Source organism: Triplophysa rosa, linkage group LG25 (assembly GCF_024868665.1).
Source record: "Triplophysa rosa linkage group LG25, Trosa_1v2, whole genome shotgun sequence".
NCBI classification, from domain to species: domain Eukaryota; kingdom Metazoa; phylum Chordata; class Actinopteri; order Cypriniformes; family Nemacheilidae; genus Triplophysa; species Triplophysa rosa.
In genome coordinates this window covers 10,012,646-10,031,030 of record NC_079914.1, presented here as the reverse complement: position 1 = coordinate 10,031,030, position 18,385 = coordinate 10,012,646, and the positions used below count along the sequence as shown (strand labels likewise).

Genomic DNA, 18,385 nt, shown 5'->3' with positions numbered 1-18,385 from the left:
GCTTCCCACCTTTTCTTCAAAAGCTCTGGGACCCCCTAACTCTCCACTAGACGGTTAAAAATTCACCCTAGCGCTCGTCTGACTCGCCCAGGTCAGTCAGCGTCGCTCCGCTGGAGATTGTGACGCGGCACAGCGCTGTGGCGTTTTCCATAGGAACCCCATCTGTCGGCTCGACACAACGTCGAGAGACCGACAGAAAGGGAACGTCTTGGTTACGGATGTAACCTCAGTTCCCTGATGGAGGGCATGAGACTTTGTGTCCTTCTTGCCACAACGCTGGCCGCCCGCCGCAGCGGTCGAGGGATGCTCAGGCTCCTCATACCAAAAGGTGAATGAATGCAGCACGCCGTCTCCCTTTTATACCCGGATATCCGGAGGCGGAGACCGGCATGCAAATTTAATTCGCCAATTTCATTGGCCTTTTCTAAACTAGTCAGAAGTTGATAGGTTCTCAAGAGCGAACCCCATCTGTCGGCTCGACACAACGTCTCGTTCCCTCCATCAGGGAACTGAGGTTACATCCGTAACCAAGACGTTACATCCGTAACCAAGACGTTTTAGTGAAACATGATGGATTAAATATTATTAAACATCGTATAGCTGTGAGACAAGAAAACCCATATGCCTGAAATTATTAACCAATATATAAATCACAAACTGAAGTATATAAATAATAATTTATCTATGTATATACCAGGGGTTTTCAAGCGGGGGTCCAGGGACCCCCAGGGGGCCTCCAGAATGTTGGAAGGGGTCCCTAGAACATTTTTGAGAAACCAAATCAGCAAAAAGTTGTAAAATTCCAGTGAAGATTATTGCAGTTTACTTTCTACAAACAATGTGTTGTCTTTACAATATCACACTTGCTTCTTTATACAAAAAAATGGATGTGTATTTTAGAAAGGGGGTCCCACGCAAAAGGTTCATCATATTTGGGGATCCTTGGCTTGAACAGTTTAAAAACCTCTGGTCTATACTGCATATTGCATATGCAGTGGATTATATGATCCAGTTAACTGTTCAGACAATTTTATATAAACACTGAACCTGAAATTTTGATCCATCCAAGATGGCAGATCTGAACTCGGCATCTATGTAATAACAACTATGTCTACAGAACTACGCCGACTGACAGAAAACAGATCAATACAAACTGTCAAGCCACTCGTAAATTACATTTAGGTGAACATTTTTAAGTCCTTGTCATGCTAAAAATGATATTCATTGTTACTAACGCTTGCCAGTGTTTTTTTATCCAGGTTTAGCCTTCTGCATAAATTCAAGCTTTGAGATGCTGTGTGGCTCCTTCAAAAGTCCTTCACCTCTTATGCCGACCCTTGACCTTTCTTTTAATTTACTCACCGATCTCGCAGCTCTCTCCAGAATAACCCTGAGGGCAAAGGCAACTATAGCCCTCCCCCTCCATCAGGCAGCTGCCACCGTGCAGGCACGGGTTGGTCTCGCAAGGGTCCTGCTCCGCTGTAGAAAGAAGAGAAATGAGAGTTAAATACTGGAAAGCAAATAGAAAACTTCATGGCCAAGACTGGCAAACTGGACCTTGAAGCATATATGGGACGTGCAGGTTAGAATCCAGCCTGCGTCTCTCCCCCTAAAGAAACACATTAGAGCTAAGCTCAACGCTCCTTTATAACTTCCAATTGTCAGAAAAAAGAAATGATTTTCAACAAGGTGAGAGATTAGCACAAATCTGATGACATTCCCCCTTCATCATGACAGATGATCCGCAGGAAAGGACAATGCGATTCACCATGTCTGCCTCTGATGATCCCAGCCTTCATAAATTATCCCATCATCGCCTGCAGTATCGCCCTGCGCTTTCCTGTTTTTTATCACCATCCCGTTCTCAGGACATAAACACACATTATTCCTGCAAGCTATAACTCTTGAAAAACCTGCTCAGTGAAATGTTTTGGGGTGTGGTAATAAATGAAAAATCTCAAGAGATTCATAATTACATCAAAAGGTAAAACTTTTACAAGGACGTTTCCGAAGTGCCCGGCTCTCCCGCCTGGCGCTGTAAATTGATTAAGTGCTGTTTTATAATCTGTTTCTAACCGGCAGAGGCAATCTGACAGTGCATCAAACACACCTCGTCTCCTCCGGTATAATTCCAAATGTGTAATTATTTACAGCGGGGGAGATGAATCGCAGCACGGACAGGAGAAAAAGATCGGTGTGAGGCTCAAGGTGTGTTGGAGATGGAGTTGAAGTGCGTTCTTATCGAGTTTTACTTTGTTTGAGGCCTTGGGAACTCTTTGACGGGAATGAACTGTAAGAGGAAAAACAAACGAAACAAACATTGCTTTCTGTCTGCGGTGACAGCTTGTTTTATTCCGGTCCTCTAGGAGATTTTTCTTTAAACGCACAAGCTCTAAGGAAAACAAATAAAAAACTGACGTATAATAAAACAAACTCGGAATCAAAGAGAAAACAGTGTGAGAGGGAGAAAAGCATGAAAGCAGATTAGAGAATTGAAGGTTGTGTGCTGTAGTTGAGGTGCACGCTTGCGTGCTGTTCGCTCGTGTCTTTTGTGTAACTTCCAGACATCGTGCACTTGTATTAATATTAATATTGTGTGTCTATTCAAAGTTTTTTCAAACTAATGTGAGATAAACACAAAGGGTCTTAACCATGTACAGTGAGGGAAATAATGATTTGATCCCCTGCTGATTTTGTAAGTTTGCCTGCTTACAAAGAAATGTTTTATTAAACATTTAATTTAATAACTAATTTTATTATATTTGATATTTTTATAAAGTTACATGTTTTTCATGTTATTTTACACCCAACTTAACGTTAAAATTCTGTCAAATTAAACAGTAAAATTTCATTTAATTAGTTTTTACAGTGTATGTTACATATTTTAAATGATATAATATCAGTTATCCTAATAATTTTTAAAGTTATAATTTATATTTTATTTATTGTATATTATGTATCATCAGTTATATTTATTATTTTATAAATATATACATATACTGTAAATGTTTTACACTATTATATTATCAGTTATCTTTATTATCGTATCGGTTAAATTTAATATTTTATTTATTTTAAATGATATATTATCAGTTATATTTATTTACCTTTACCTTACCTAAATTTACCTTTATAGTTATCATTTAATTTTAATTTATTTAAATTATGTAATTTATATTTATTTTCTTTATAGTTTATCTTTAGTCAACATGACAACTTATATGTAAATGAGTATGCAAATGATTTAGGAACATTTGGACGAGGCGCAATATTACAAATTTGTACATTTCTACCAACCGGATAAGCCCAAACATCACTATTTTCTATGCAACCAAATAAACCATTCTAAAACCTTTAGAACAATAGATTGGTGGTTATCGTACATTCTTTGGAAACACAAAAAACAACAATAGTATAACTTAATGAAGGACAAATCTGAAAGTCAGAAACTGGACGTTCACATAATTTATATTTGCATTATTTCAATCGTTCTTTTAAACCAAAGACACCAGACAGCAGAAATCCCCAGTTGTACGTCTGAGATTGACGAGTGTTTGACACATGAGTGACTGCTGCTTCATACCGGGAAAGGACGGAAACACATTCCCCCGCTATCTCATGAGCTCTCGAAGCCAGCCGGGCTCACAGAGTCCGAGCTATTGTGAATTCTCCAGCGACACAAAGATTCGCATTGACCACTTTAATGAATGCCGCCCCGGACCCGAGACTCCTCTTATTCTCAGCACTATCGAAGCGACAGAGTTCAAGGACTCCTCGCCATCATCCTGATGAAATAAACTCTTCAGCGCCCACTCGCGAGCTTTTTCATCCCAAATCCCATCAAATGAATCATCTCTGAGAGCTCTCATGGCTAAACTGGGACCGGTGCGGAAGAAAAAGACATTTGGTTCCTAAACAATTAGTCCCGACATAGGCCATTTCACTGTTCTCAGTGACTCCCTTAGCTGTGGATAATGTTGAGATGTACAGTACATAAACAGATCAATAACCACAAAAGAAGCGCATCTTTCTCATTCGAACTGTGTGCGTGTGTGTTTGTATATTGTGAATGTGCTCTTGAGAGAGTAGCTGATGTAGGGGCAGTGTAGGAGGCTGGGTAAACAAACAAACAGGAACGTGGGACTGCGATGCGAGTGATAGGAGTTAAAAGCATTTTCTGTTTTGTGCCGTTGGCTTATGATTAATTACAGAGAGAGCTTAAAATAGTTCCCGTTCCCCAATTCCGTCTCTTTCTATTTTCAAATGTGACTTTTTTGTTGAAGTCCCCATGCTGGTGAAACGCAGAGTGCTCTCTTCATCATGTGGTTTGAAGTCTCGGCAGACAGCAAATGGATTTGCAAACAACTGGACTGTGCAGACTATCAACACGACTCGATCTAAGTGGATAATGCTTCATTTATCATCATAAACACTCACAAGAGTAAGAACCTCGATGAGCATGCCTGTATTGTAACTTCTATTGTTTCACTGAATCCCAGTATACGCGCTAACCAGTTTAGTTAAATGGGCCAGTTCACCCACAACTGAAAATTCTTTCATAATTTACTCATCCTTATGCCATTTCAAACCTGTATGACTTTCATTCATCTGCAGAACATAAAAGATATTATGTTGAAGAACGTTGGTAACCAAACAACATAGGCCTCCATTGACTTCCATTGTATGAACATAAAACCACATTTGAGACATTTCTCAAAATCTATTATTTTGTGTTCCATAGAATAAAGAGTCATATAAAGGTTTAAAAAAATTCCATGAGGTGGAATAAATAATGACAGAATTTTATTTTTGGGTGAACTATCCCTTCAAAAATCCACATAGTGAAGAACAATACTGGGTTAATGATCAACACATTACAGGCACAAAAAATAAAGAGTAGAAAAAAACATCTGCACCAAAAATCAATTCCCATCCATAGCCAGTCAAGGCCATTGAAGCTAGTAACAGCATCCATATGAGAACGATAACAAGCCTGCCTGTAGAAAAGCAGTGAACTTTTAAGAGCGAGATAAGCTACTGCCCTCCAACACAAGAGCTGACCCATAAAAATGTGATCTCAATACTCGTAAAACATCTCAAAGCTCTCAAAAACAGAAGAGACGTGACCTCTGGGAAAATAAAGTGCTAATACGGCATCTTTACTGTGTGACTCGAGTCAGCCTTCAGTGCTTATCTTCCATTCTCTCATAAACAAGAGATTTATGAGAGACACAAGAGATGTTTATCGTGCTACACCCAAGATAAGCGAGAAGACAGTTGCGTTGAATTTCTAGTCACTGCATTGACATTCCATCACATCTCTGTAGATATTCACAAACAATACAGCAGATAAAAATGATCTCTCACCTGGAATAAAGATCAGACAGAACTTCCTAAAGATGAAGCTGCATCGATCCCTGATCCCATTTCCCCCACCACAATCATTACCAAGCCGTGCAATATTTATATTTTTAATCAAACAAAATGAACTTAAAAAACACACACAGCCTGGAATACTAACCCAGTCTCACTGTTTGCCAAACGCTAACACTTATAAATCCCCATCTAATGATCTTCTGCTCCTTGGGAGAGCGTCGCTTTTCACAGCGCTGGATGTAAAACCTGCACAGCTAGATTCAGCCGTTAACAAGCGAAACGCCATTTAAGCGATTTGTGAAAACAGCTTGTGAAAACTACACTTGGACATATATCAACCAATATTTGGAATTGGCGTTATTGCAGATTTTTCAGGATTTAAGCCCTTTAACCGAACCACTGAATGGCAACTATTGCTGTTAACAAAACTGCTGTGGGTGTGTGCATCATTAAGCCAATTAAATGCTACAATTAGTCACAATATGAACGAGATCACCGTGAACGCTGCAAAACAAATGCAAAGCAATATGATCTGTGTTACAAATCTGTTACAAATGCTCACAACCGTGACTTTGTGTAAACCTTTAAATTAGTTGGCCATGTTTCTCGATATGAACTACATGTGTGAAACCGTGCAGTCTGGCAGTGCTGAGAGGGTGTAACTTGTATTTAAAATATATTAGTATGCAGCCTTTGCTAAAAAGCATGAGAACGTTTACATGAATGAGTATTTAGGTTGTGAAGAGAAATAAAAGGAAATATTTGTTCATTTCTGTGTCATTAAAGCCACAATATGGAATATTTGGACCGCCAGAGGCGTATGGAGATCGCCCATCATGTTCACGGACGAGGTAATGAATGAATTTTATTGTATGTCATCGTAATGAATTAGCTTGCAAGAAACGTGGAATGTAATGCTACGTTAGCACGCGACTGATATTGGACTTTGTCAATTGATTTGGTAGCGTAATGCTACACAGTTTTACGTGTTTAAAACAGTCATACAGTCGTCGTTTAAAAAGTAAATTGGAACGAACCCACAGCATGTACAAGTAACGTTATTGGCTACATATTTTTGTGCGACATATACTGTATTTCATACGGTAACTGCATTCATAACTATTCAAATAATCTGTGCATGAGTATTTCGTGTACAATAAAAAAGATGTCTATTAAAACACATGCGAGAGTGGAGTCTCTGTGGAGTCCAAGTTGGTCGCGAAGCTCTCTCCATTTAGAAAACGCTTTTATTAATATTAAAAAGGATATTAATCCTTGTTTTATTTCTTTGTTTGTCCATAAGACTGCTTGCCTCATTTGGCCTACGTTTACACTTTTTTGGGTTTCCTTTACTTGCCAAAGAGTAATCATGATCCATAATAACACAACAGATGCTGCATCCCAGATGTTGAATGTATAACCACTTCCGCATTTGCGTGTTGCTGTAGTTTCTACAACCGGAAACTGAGGGTAGTGCGGAGCACCGGATATTAAGTCACTGATATGCGACAAATACAAGGGAGACAAGGGACGAGCTATTATTTTAAATAGGAATTTCTCTGGATTTGCACATTCTTGGGAACATTTGGGATAATGTAAGTACACAACTGCATGAAATATATCACACTGTGCAAGTGATTTTTGGATATTTCATAACAAAATTCTTCCATATTGTGGCTTTAAGTCAGAAAGTTTTCTGAAAACAATTCTACTAAGAAATCAAAGAAATAATAGCGTTGTTTGGCTGAGGTACTTTTACATAAAGCAGCGTTCTGATTCTGTTTCGGGCTGAAATACCACAGTCAGACCTGATCTGCCAAAATCTAATATCATGGTATATGTCAACGTGACTCAATGCGGCAAAACGTCTCAGCGTAAAGATACTAGATGCAAATAACCTAAAATCCTGCACCCGGGGATTATGTCGCCTCAAAGCGAATATGAATCATACAGACTAAAGTCGACCACATCAAAAAGCTTGACGCATTCATTCCTCTATATTTGTACCTGCAAGTTTTTTTTTTTTTTAAATAAACCGAAGCAACGGTGAAAAAAACCAACAATTCTGACAAAATCCTCAAAGGCTTTTGTGGTCAAAAGTATAAAAGGTTTAAAGGTGCTAATTTCCCAATCCTAGCATGAAAATGGTAAAATAATCCTGACACCGAACACTTCAGCGTTCTAATAATATCCTTCACTAAAAGGAAAAGATTAAAGTCTGGTGTCACACGAATCCTGAGATTTGCATAATTCTTAAAATCTCACATTAAGCAGTACAGGTTTGATGCTAAAACTACGAGAATCTCAAAACTGAGACTGGGGAGTTAAGAAAGGGACTAGATTTCATCAGACTTACACTAGATTTCATCGACGAGAAAGAACGGCTTTAGTTCTATTGTTAGTCTCTGAACAGAATCTGACACAGTGTTAATGGGTGAAGCTTTTTCGCCCTCAAGACTTCAGTTTGCAAGGGTGTTGTTCGCAACTCCTCTCTCCATCCTTCACTTTTCTGTCTCGGCTCAGAACGTCTGATGTGCCCTGTGCTTTGAGAACTTCATGTCAGCTAGCATCTGAAGAGTTTTCCTATGCACAAAACATACATGTAAAACAGCTCGGAGCGCATGCACGATGCTGCACACATCTGTGTGCAACAGATGCTATAAAGCGTGTTAAACGCTGTGGCTCTCTCTCTCCATGAAATGCCATGTTGCTAAAATAAGCATCTCAGTGGGGTGTGGAGGGAGCAGGAGGTGTCCGAGCTATTCAGCTCAGTGAACATGCAGTCATGAAGTTCCCTGTCAGTAGGGAACCTGAAGCCTTGCGTATGATCAGATAGCAGAGCGTTACGGCTCCAGGTCAGCGCGACTGGCGATGAGCCAGTTCGTATCGGGAAAATCAGCCTCTTCGGTTCAATTTCCGACCTGACAGAATAACATTCAGCACTGGATGATAAAAACAGGTTCTAAGAGTTATGAGTTTGTTACTTATGACTGGAATAATAAAATTAGGCAATGGTTTCTGTGTATTCTGTTGCGAGAAGGTTTGAGACCCAGCTTCCCTTAATGCCTCTAAAGAACAGGCCTTAATTTACGATTAGCAAATAAAAAATAATCACAGAAAATGCCAAGTACAATATGTTTTTCAAAACACTTCATGCTCTGACATTTCGATATTTACAGTTCCTTCAGTGCACGCATGTAACAAACATCATGGTTTATGATACAGCTTCACAAGACCACCCAGTGCACGGTGTAGGCGGTGAGACAGTAAACAAACCTTCTGAAGGAGGGGGTGATGTTGCCTGAAGAGAGCTGGCAGCTTGGTTAGCTGCAAGTACAACTGTTAGTTGTTGACAAACTGTAGTAGAGCTCTCCGCTCACATGATCAAAGCCTGAACGCAGCATGCTTAGCTACCATGGTGACGGGAAGGTACGTTGAAAGGATTCGAGCTTGTTTTCCCACCCGTGTTGTGATCATTATCTGAGCTGAACTGTGTTTTTAGGGCTAGCGTGAAACACTCGGCTTCGCGGCATATGTAGCGGGCTGAGTGACACGCCACGTGTGCTGCTGCGGCATCATGGGGGGAAAGGCATTCCGACCCTTGAAAGCTCAAGGGAGTAAGAGGCCGAGGTTGCTAAACAACTTAAAGGTCAAGTATATGAAATTTAGCGGCATCTAGCGGTGAGGTTGCAAATTGCAACCAACGGCTCACTCCACCCCATCCTTTCAAAGCACAAAGATGTCGTCACGTTTTGCTTCTTTCCCAAAGGAGATCACGTATTTACGAAAACGCGCTCAGTATGGCAGTTTGCCCATTTAGGGCTACTGTAAAAACAACATGACGACATGGCAACAACATTCCATGCAAGGGGACCTGGGGTGTATGTAGATAGAAACAGCTCTTTCTACATAATGCTTCATTATGTAAGCTCTTTATACACCTCTGAAGACATAGTAATGTATATTATATTGCATTTCTGTCAATACATCCTCCAAACAATTACACACAGCACATTTAATGCTAAGTTAAATAAATCAAAATTTGAGTTTGTAGATTTGAGCCCATGGCTATTAGCTTTGAAGCCAAATATGTGATAGCATCCCTCTAAAAAATGACCAACCTTTATCAGGTCTTAAAATACCTTTAAAAATTCATAGCTTCTACTTTGGTAAATTAGACCAAAAATGATTCTATGCCTAAGGACACAACAAAACAATCCTTTCCCAAAGACATACAATTTAGAGTAGAGATGTTGTTCCTCACTGAATTTACTCCTCTGATCATATATTCATCGGGTGTTACCTTACACAATCCAGAAGGCAGAATGATCTGTCTTAAGGACCTGGAGGATAATAACTCACAGGTATTCAACTGTCTGTCTGAACGCCAGATTGAGATTCATTATTTACAGTCTGACAGTAAGCAGACTGTAAGTGTCGGCCGGAAACAAACTCAAATACAGTACAAAACCAAATTCACATGAAGCTTTAAAATAGATAAACAGGCAATTAATTGCTTATATACTCTTTAACAAAAAACTAAACCAAAGATTCTTTCAATTTAATAACTTTACATTATTTACAAACAAAAAACAAAACCTAATTCTCACTTTTCCTGACATGTTTCTTTCTGTGACACCAATTTCTATCTGTGTGTGTGTGTGTGATGAGAGAGTGTGTGTGATAAATGTGCGTGCGTGTGAATTTGAGATTAGTGTCTGAGATGAAAGTGTAGAGGGACAGACGGGTGCAGTCTAAGACCGATGGACGCGTTCGCTTCCACTCGCAAACAGCTCCAAGCCACGTCAACCAGAGTGATGGACCGGCGTACGACGCAGCACCTCCTCGTCTCATCGCAGTACAACGCGCGTCCCTAATTAAGGGCAAGCCAGCCTGGTGCTGGTGTTATGACTAGCGTGACGGTAGCTATTTTTCAAAAACCACTTCTCTGATGCCTAAAAGGCCTCAGGGGAGCGGCAGAGAACAGTGGTCTCTCCGCTGGCAGATCATTGATTAAAACGGCTTCTGAACTTCCACCTGCACTGGGAAAGGAGGACAAGAGGACTCTCTTCATGCGATGCTTGAAAGCAGCTAGGCTTTTTTTGAAAAAGAAATCTTTTGACAGAAAGCGTCTTTTTGAGATGCATTGTCTGTTTGGAGTTGAGAGCAGTTGTTGAAGAGGGATGATGAGCAATGCTGTTGTGTCTGTTGCCATGCAGTCTGAAGTTCTTCATGTTTTATTGCGCATTAAACATTTAGCGCCCTGCTGCGATGGTTCGTTCAACAGACAGATGGAATTTGATGTTGAAAAACAAATGTTAAAAAACATTCTTCTTGCCTTCAACTGTAATTGAGCTGTTTTTAGGTTGATTTGATAACCGCGGTGTTGCGCTTTCAAAATGTTCCTCTAATTGAACATCCAGATCAGTTTTCTTAACGTTAGCTCAACCAGTGATGTGTAATTGGGGAGGGACTATCTGTCGGTTTGATCTATCAAGTATCATTAATTATAATCTAGAATTCGCTATTTATTCTTTAAATAATTTGCTGAAAACTAATTTGCTGAAAATGCTTTAACGATTTAACCATCTAACCATTTCATAGCCTACCAAACCAAATAGTGTACATGTACATAAGCAATAGTGCACTTTACAACCACATCATGCTTAAAAATAACCTCACAGACATAGAAACCATGTGTCAACAGCCCTGGTAATTAATTCATTCTCTTTTTCCTTGTATACCTGCACAGTCTTTGTGTACTTAAGGATGCACTCATGTTTACATTCATTCAATGCATACAGAGCTGCCTTCAGAATCATTCCTCTGTTTGCTGAAGTGCATATCTGGGGCCTCGCATAGCGCTGAAACCCACCCAGACAAATCGATTGAAAGCAGGGGAGTGTATGTATACCGGACCATTTTAAACATGCATATAGACTAAAGTGAGACTGGAGTCAATTACTGAACACATCTGCTGGCTTGTGTCAACATTGATTTGTTGTAGACTAAGATCTCTGCCATACGCAGGCTCTCTAATTGCACTGCCCCTAACCCTGTAATTACTCTGCTATTGCTGCAGCAGTTAGACTCTCTGTATCCTCACTTTATACTTGGATTAATAGGTGTTAAAGAAAGAGAGAAAAAGGAAGAAAGGAAAGAAGGAAAGACAGAAAAAATAAAGTATAAAAACAAAATAAAGCAGGAAAGGAGAAAAGAAAGAAGAAAAGAAAAATAAAGAAAAGTAGATAAATTATCAGAAGAAAGAAAAGAGAAAAAAGCAGTTAAACTCATTGTACCCTCACTAATAGATAGAGAAAAAAAGGAAGGAAAGAAAGAAGAACAAAGGAAAGTAGAGAAAAAGAAAGAAAATGTAGAAAAAAGCAAAAAACGTAAAAGAAAAGAACCAGTGGCGGAGCTAGGGGGTGACCAGGGGTGGCCGCGGCCACCATGGATGTAATCATGGCCACCCCACTGGCGACTACTCATCTTAGCATTTTTAAACGACAAAAAATAATTGATCAGATATTGGTCTAGGTAGGAGAACTGCGATCCTGTCTACCTGATAATATTCCGACTGTGAAACTCTCATTGCGCAACCCTACCCGGAAATCACTGATAGGCATCGCGAGATTTTCCATAGCGCGGGTTTCCAGCATTCTTAAACAATGGGGAGAGAGACAGGAGTGAAGTGCGACCTCTCCTCAGTGCCTGGATCAACTAACGTTACGAGTGATTGAGCAATGAGCACAGAAACACATCTTTTTGGGTGAGTAATTAAAATCAGAAAAAATATTACTTTGATTCCTTTCAGTTCTTTTAAAGATAAGTGTCAATTCAGCGCAGTTGTATCAATGTCCTGTGTAACAGAAGTTTGAAACATCTTTACAATAGCTGAGTTAGAACTAAGCTCTATTCGCACGGGATTAGTATTACCTGGGGACCTCTAGTCATTTGTAATAATTGCAGAGGTTGTCTGTGATCTTAATCCCGTGCGAATCGGCCATGTCTGTAATTTGTAAAGTAGAAATTCCTAACGTTACCATGTTTTGACGAACACCGAGGTCCTGTGATAATATTTGTCCCGTGCGAATCAGCATCTCTGTGATTTGGCGGGCTCATATATCCTTTTTCAAGGTTTTATCCACCGTTTGCGAATAATGAAGGCTGTGTTGAAGTGTTTTGATATTATTTCTGGTGCTGGGTCATATCCATACCTGCCAACACTGTCGTTTTGGCCGGGAGTCTCACATTTTGTTATTTCTCATGGAAACTCCCGTAACATTTGAAACCCATTCGGTGATGTTCTGTCTGGCTTGCGATCGTGGGTCTCAAATGCTGACAGGTACGGTCATATTATATCATTATACACCATACAACTATATACAAAAAATATGCAAAGCCTTGACATCATATCCGGGAAATAAGTCAGTAAATTTGAGTAAAATCACAGGCTTCACTTATCCCATGCGAATGCGCCACATGAAATACAGATGTGGAAATGGCTTGTAAGTTTGCAGAAGTTTTATTGTTTGCACTTGAAATACATTATGTGATGACATTACATTAGCGGCTCTAACAAGAACCAGTCCTAGCGCGCCTCTGTGTGTATCTGCCTGTGTTGTGCATGTCAAAATAAAATACTATTTTTTTATTTATTTGGAGGTTGGCAGTAAAATGAAATCACCCATATTACATGTAATTTATTATGATTTTATTGGGCTGTATTGTTTTTAATCAGCATTTGTTTATTAATCTTGTTTAATTTTAAATATTTAATAAAATACCTATATGTTATTCATGATTAGGTAGTATTCTATTCTATTCAATAAAAACTAATTTTTACCGTGATTATGTGTGGTGAAATAAGTTTAAATCAAGAACGTTTTGAAACTCACAACATTTCAACACAACTTTTTCTCACAAATTTAAAGGCTGCTATTGGACTGTTGAAGGTAAATGTCATATTATGCAACTACGCATTACTTTACGGAGAGCTTACAAACTACTAGCTAATAACGTACAGAGTTAGTTACAAACTAGCTAGTAGTTACTAAGCCTCTAGTGTGGACTTTACGTTCACATTTAAGAAAGAACTTACGAATGGCTGGTGCAACCCTATCCAGAAGAATAAAAAAAATAAAAAACAAAGCAGTAAAAGAAAGAAGGAAAAAAGCAGGAATGCAGGAAAATGAAGCACGAAAATGAAGAAAGAAAGGACAAAAATAAGGAAAGGAAGACAAAGAAAATTATAAATAAAGAAAAAAAATCGAAAAAGAAAGGACCAAAAGAAAGGGAAGAGAAAGAAAAAAATGAAGCATATAAGAAACGAATAAAAAGGACAAAAAAGAAAGAAAGAAGAAGAAGAAGAATAAGACAAAAAGAAGGAAGACAAAGAAAGGAGAAAAACAAAGAAAAAAGAACAAAAGAAAGAAGAAAAATAGAGGAAGAAAGGACAGAAAAAAGAAATAAAATAGCATAGAACATGATCGTGTGATATGTATGCAAGTCAGGTGTACCTGAGGTTTTGGACATGCTTGTTTCTTCAACAGCCTCTGTTTTGTTTACTCTATCTCTCTCTGAGCTTCCAGTGGACTCAGACAAAGGCTCGTCTGTAGGACTCAGTTCAGAAGTTCTCCATCTGTTAGCCAACACAAATGACTCTGACACTCCAGACCTGGACTCAGCCCGGTGTGAAGGATCCGTAGTACCTGGACTTGTTGGTTGAACTGTATTATGAGTCATCTTCAGTTCAGATTCATTCATTGTTGTGGTAACCTCTGTATAACCTTCTTCCTCTTGAACCACAGGCAGCCACGTGCTTGAAACAGCTGGATCGGGAGTACACAGTACACTTTCAGTAGTGGTGACATCACCAGACGGGGTTGTCGAGGGGTTTTCTAGCTCGTCCTGTCCCGAAACGATAGCAGCTGTAACAGGGCTTGGCATGGAAGTGTCTATTTCCGGTGCGTCTGTCAAATTTACACCTTGCTTCCTTTCGCCAATGGGCTTCTCGATAGGATTATGGACATACAGAATTTCACCTTTGGCTTCCTCATGCTCGGGTTCAGAAGAACTGGATTCTTCTCTAGCTCGAGTCGTCTGGAGCTGCCATCTGACAGTGGTCTCCAGAGGAAGGCTGTGGTCAGTGGATTGATCAGTTTCTTTCAGTTGGCTATCGAGGATGAACGCTAACTCTTTCCCTCCACTTCCCTCAGCGTCCTTTCCATCCTCCGTGGATAATCGCGGCGAAGGACCTTTGGGAACTGTGTAACTATCCTCATTCAGGTCCCCGGAGAAGTTTTCAGGGTTGTTCTTGAAAACAGGAATGGTCATGATCTCCAATCCTCCTCCTTTGGCTTCCATCGGACTGCTGGTTTGAGATATAAACTGCTCATTATCTCCTGTAGTGCTGATTTTTGAGCCTTTCAAGGACTTTCGCATCCACGATTGTTGACCGCTCCGAATCGACGCTGCACGGAAGTTGCTCTCAGCCGACAAGAGACTTGAAGAAACGGTCGTATCTTCCGTTCCCGATCCAATTGCTCCTGCGGGGACGAAAACACGCTGTGATTAACATGATGAGGGGAGGAGATCATTTCGTTTAAATGTATGCTTAATTAGTGAGCAAAATATGTTAAATCCCACCCCAGATCTGCGGTAATTAACTTTAATGCGAGTCGCTCGGTATAGAACCGTCATTATTTATCCTTCAATGCCCTGGAGGTACCCAGCAATTAATCTATCCGTCTCGCACCTACTGTATCTTCTAACAAAGGAAAAAGCATAGCTAAAGTGACCCCTATTTTTGTCCCCGAGGGTAGAAATTGACTCCAGCAGGAAAGCAGGACAGAGATTTACATTTGTTTTGAAAGAAATACGTGTAGCCTTTTTATTCCCTCTGTGTTTTGATGACATTGATGGGATACAGAATAAGATTTATGTATTTTCTGTTTGAAGAAAATGAAGAAAGCATTGTTCCTTAGAAAGTAACTGAGTGCTGTAGTACAGTAAAATATTTTTGTGTTTATTTGTTCCACAATTCAATAAACTCCTATTGAACATGAGAACAACATATAGCGCCAACGCACTCACGGCGACATCGAGAGTCCTTTGCCGTACCTGCTCCCCTATCTCTGCCCAGCGCTATCCTATCAGCGCTATACTGCCCTGTCCCAAAAAAAGATGTAAAAACCAATCTGATAGCCTAGTGGGCAGTGCTCCGACATGTAAGATATAAGATTTGTTGGCGTTTGTCAATATGAATTTGCCTTACATCTATTCTAATACTACTTAACTATGTACACCACCAGTCAAAAGTTTTACAACACTTACTCACATATTCATATTCTTTCCACATTTTAGAAAAAATAGTAGGCAAAACTGTAGAATAACACAACAGGAAAATAAAGCTTGTTATATTTTAGCATTTTCAGTGAAGTTATCTTTTGTCTAGAATTTGTAGACATGTTCTTTTGGCATTTTATCAAAAAGCCTCTTGAGGTTTCACCCTGAGATGCTTTTATTCTGTGCTCTTATTGGCTATTAAGTCATCCATTTTAAAGACATTTTTATTAAATCAAATTTCAGTTCGTAATGAAAAAGTTTCTATTTGCACACTAATATTTTTTTCAACAAATATAATTTCAGACATTTAAAGGGATGCTTCACCCAAAAATGAAAATTCTGTCATCATTTACTCACCTTCGAGTTGTTCCAAATCTGTATCAATATTCAAAAAACAGATCTTGCCCCCCATTGACTCCCATAGTAGGAAAAATTACTTAATCTTTTTTTTTTGTTCTGTTGAACACAAAAGAAGACATTTTTAAGAACGTTGGACAGCAAACAGTTCTGGGGCACTTTTGACTACCATTGTATTTTTTCCTACTATGGTAGTCAATAGGGGGCAAAATCTGTCTGGTTATAAGCATTCTTCCAAATATCTTTCTTCGTGTTCATCAGAACAGAGAAATTTATACAGATTTGGAACAACTCGAAGGTGAGTAAATGATGACAGAATTTTCATTTTTGGGCGAAGTATCCCTTTAAGCATACACCTTTAGATCAAAACCTTTTGAACATAATGAGAAACGTTTCACTCAAGCCTTCTAAAACGGTTGACCGGTATTTTGCAATGCTAGTAAATCTAGACAGAATAATGCACTCAAATCATCACATTTCTGCACATACATCCGTTTCGATTTATGTCATGAAGCATCTTTGCACTGTTCTCTGCTTAGTTTCAGCAGTGCTTAGTGCTAAACTAATCCTTAATAGAGCAAGAAGAGTGCCGGTCACCATGACTAAACACAGTGTTCCCTTGAGGTGCGGAACATTATTTTTCAAAGGCTGGACTGCAGACAGTCAGAAAAAAGGTTGTTTGGTTTCTGAAATTCACAAAACCTTAAATTTTATGTTGACAAACCAGATGCAAATGCACTCAATGCATGGAGTGCTGCCTACGTATTTCCGGTAAAATCTCAGGGGGCGGGAAAGCTTCCGGGTTGTATTCACCCATAGCAAATGTGCTTTACCAGCTCGTTTTGGGGGAATTAACGCGTAATATAGATTAGTGAAATACATCGTATTGTTAAAATGCTATATATTAAACGTGTAACGGTGCTATAATACAAAACTTTAATTTAGTCATGACCTGCAGCGTTTAAATACACACGTGACTGTGGTTCCGTCAGGCATGGCTGTGTCGTTTTATGAAGCTTCACAGAGATTTAATAATGTTCCGAGCATGGATTTACATTATTACACGTAAGGATTTAAACCTTAACTGGTACTACAATTTGTTGTCATTACGTTAAGAGTGCAGATGTGATTGAGCCACAGCACGTCAGCTACTGAAGATCATATGGTCTATTGGTGAAAACGCTAGCGTTAGCTAATGCTAAAGAATAAACGTAACACTGTGGATACATAAATTTGGTTTTATTTGTACAAATTGTGATGTAAATAAAAATAATGTAAATATATACTTCGACATTAATGTACTGTACATATTTGTTTCTGTACGTAATATGCATTATATGTGCTTGTGCAGTCATCCATATCTTAGTTCTTAGTGTGTACTTTTTGTGTGTAACTATTTATTTATGTATTAATGTAAGCTTAATAATAGTAAGTATACTGTATAATAACTGATACAGAGAAATTGTCTGGTAAAATGCAAATACAAAAACTATTAAATACGTCAAACAAATGCTTTTGATTTAAATAAGGTTTCATATTGGAATATTGTAAAGTAAAATATTTAAAATGATTAAAATGAATGGACTATATGAAATTCTCACAATACACAGTAAAAATGCTCACTACTATTTCAAAAGATGTCCCTGTTCTTCTCATGTTATCCCGGCTCTTAACCATTTCTCATATTTCTTGTGGTTAACAGTACTACTTTGTCTGTGATCTTTGGAAAACTTCACAAAATTATTTACAAAAAGCTTTAGGTCACAGCTATCCTTTGGTGTGTCCTGCTCCTAAATTTTGTGTCTTCTCTGACTTCATCATAATTCTGAAACATGTCGTCCTCTCCCTGATCTCCTGTCATCTGATTCTGACTGGGAGCTGAGAAAATACATATAGCCTAGTATTAATGATTTGAAAATCACACTCGCAACATAACAATGAGGTAAGTGAGAACGTTAAAATTTATTTTAAAAAATCAATGTCATCAACTTAAGGTGAATTGTATAACACAACAAATTAAAAACCGATTCAGTATTTAAACAATATACCTTTTATGAGCCAAGCGATGTCTGTTTCATTACAGCAAACCTGCATATTAGAGCCATATGACAGATGTGTCTTACCGGGAACTGTGTTATTGATATCTGGTCAGATTCATACAAATTTGTTGTTTAAAGGTAAAGGTATTTAAGGGCTGAAAATCTTTGATAAACTCCGTGTAAAGATGATGCCATTCAGTGTTATCCAGCCTTAACGTTATGTGTTACATGCTAATAGCAATAGCATCCAAGCTGTCCATGTGTTT

At 38.8% G+C, this 18,385-nt stretch overlaps 1 protein-coding gene across 1 annotated transcript in view; it reads right to left on the bottom strand.

Annotated features, from left to right (window-relative positions):
* Positions 1 to 18,385, bottom strand: part of ncanb (neurocan b) — a 97,098-nt gene that overhangs the window by 38,209 nt on the left and 40,504 nt on the right. Inside the window, exons 8-9 of the mRNA XM_057326154.1 lie at positions 13,896 to 14,924; positions 1,363 to 1,479 (exon numbers count right to left, since the gene is read on the bottom strand). Of these exons, the coding sequence (XP_057182137.1) occupies positions 1,363 to 1,479; positions 13,896 to 14,924 (1,146 nt within the window). The remainder of the gene's footprint in view (positions 1 to 1,362; positions 1,480 to 13,895; positions 14,925 to 18,385) is intronic.